Source organism: Salvelinus namaycush, chromosome 9, assembly GCF_016432855.1.
Source record: "Salvelinus namaycush isolate Seneca chromosome 9, SaNama_1.0, whole genome shotgun sequence".
NCBI classification, from domain to species: domain Eukaryota; kingdom Metazoa; phylum Chordata; class Actinopteri; order Salmoniformes; family Salmonidae; genus Salvelinus; species Salvelinus namaycush.
In genome coordinates this window covers 15,247,578-15,249,629 of record NC_052315.1, presented here as the reverse complement: position 1 = coordinate 15,249,629, position 2,052 = coordinate 15,247,578, and the positions used below count along the sequence as shown (strand labels likewise).

General features: G+C 45.7%; 1 protein-coding gene across 1 annotated transcript; it reads left to right on the top strand.

Annotated features, from left to right (window-relative positions):
- Positions 1–1,132, top strand: LOC120054031 (prostaglandin E2 receptor EP4 subtype-like). The gene is made up of 2 exons (XM_039001390.1): positions 1–783; positions 878–1,132. The coding sequence occupies exons 1-2, from the start codon at positions 1–3 to the stop codon at positions 1,130–1,132; spliced, it is 1,038 nt and encodes a 345-aa protein (XP_038857318.1).
- Positions 1,133–2,052: the final 920 nt, after the last annotated feature.

Genomic DNA, 2,052 nt, shown 5'->3' with positions numbered 1-2,052 from the left:
ATGAACGATACAAGTAATTTCACTACACACACTGTGCATGACAAGTCAGCTGCAGCCATGGCTTTACCTGTATTTATGTTTGCAGTTGGTGTCATTGGAAATACAATAGCAATAGGCGCTCTATCTGGATCTAAGCAAGGGCGCAAGCCGTCCGCGTTCTTCGCCTTAGTTTGCGGTTTGGCTGTCACCGATCTTCTTGGGACTTGTCTGGCCAGCCCAATCACCATAGCCACTTACCTCGATAAAAATGTACTCTATGACCGTCATCTTTGTGAATTCCATTCATTTTTGTTGCTGTTCTTCGGAGTGGCAGGACTAAGTATTATATGCGCAATGTCTGTTGAGCGCTACCTCGCAATATGCTGCCCTTACACATACCAAAGATGGGGAATTGGCCAACAGTTTGCGCGCAAGTGCTTGTTTTGCATTTATCTCAGCAACATTCTATTTTGTTGTCTTCCAGTGATGGGTATGACTGAAAGCATGAGCCAGCCCTCCAAAACCTGGTGCTTCATCAACTGGATGGCTCATGAGCCGTTGTCTGCAGCCTATTCGTTTTTATATGCAAGTGTGAGTTTTCTACTCATATTGATGACGATAGTCCTCAACTTTGCAGTTTGTGGCACTCTATTGATAATGCATCGCAGGAAAATCCAACGTCCAGTTACTAGAGGGAGCACACGGGCGCATTGGACAGCGCTTTCCTCCGGCGTGGAAGCCCAAATGATGACGGTGCTCGTGGTGACCTCGATGGTTGTTTTAGGTTGCTCAGCGCCGCTGGTGGTAAGGAACGTCTTAATATTGTATATGTTAATTTAGTTTGTCTAAGAGGAAAGCAGTGGGTCTAATGGGCATATCTCTTGTTATGCTGTTGTAGGTACGCGTATTTGCTAACCAGATATCACGGGAAGATAATTCCCATGCAGATTTGAAGGCTATACGGATTGCCGCCGTCAACGCCATCCTTGACCCTTGGATCTACATTTTGCTGAGAAGGACTCTGTTCAGTAAGATTCGGAGATTATCTAAACGGGTTTACAGTGGTCGAAAAGGCAAAGAACCCATGTTGCCAGTCAAATCCTCACAAAGGACTTTCCAATTCCAAACAAACACCCATGACTTGCCTAGTTAAATAAAGGTTAAATTTAAAAAACGAATGTGTTCACATACCTTTGAAGCACTGTACAGCAGCACCAACATCAATCAACTAACAGCCAGTCTCCCATTGCGCCCACATCACGCAGGGGGGACAAACATAGCTAACAAGTAGGGCTGCAGCACCCCCTGAAAAATCAGAATGAAAAAATACAGTACATTCGGAAAGCATTCAGACCTCTGACTTTTTCAACATTTTGTTACCTTACAACCTTATTCTAAAATTGATCAAATATATGTTTCTCTTCATCACTCTACACACAATACCCCATAAAGATAAAGCAAAAACAAGATAAGTATTCAGACCCTTCACTCAATAATTTGTTCTGGCACATTTGGCAGCGATTACAGCCTCGAGTTTTCTTGTGTATGACGCTTGGCACACCTGTATTTGGGGAGTTTCTCCCATTCTTCTCTGCAGATCCTCTCAAGCTCTGTCAGGTTGGATGGGGAGCATCGCTGCACAACTATTTTCAGGTCACTCCAGAGATGTTCTAGTCCGGGCTCTGGCTGGGCCACTCAAGGACATTCAGAGACTTGTCCCGAAGCTACTCCTGCATTGCCTTGGCTGTGTGCTTAGGGTCGTTGTCCTATTGGAAGGTGAACCTTCGCCACAGTCTCAGGTCCTGAGCAGGTTTTCATCAAGGATCTCGTTGTACTTTGCGCCGTTCATCTTTCCCTTGATCCTGAATAGTCTCCCAGTCCCTGCCGCTGAAAGATATCCCCACAGCATGACGCTACCACCACCATGCTTCACCGTAGGGATGGTGCCAGGTTTCCTCCAGATGTGACGCTTGGCATTCAGGCCAAAGAGTTCAATCTTGGTTTCGTCAGACCAGAGAAAATTGCTTTAGATGCCTTTTGGCAAACTCCAAGCGGGCTGTCGTGTGCCTTTTA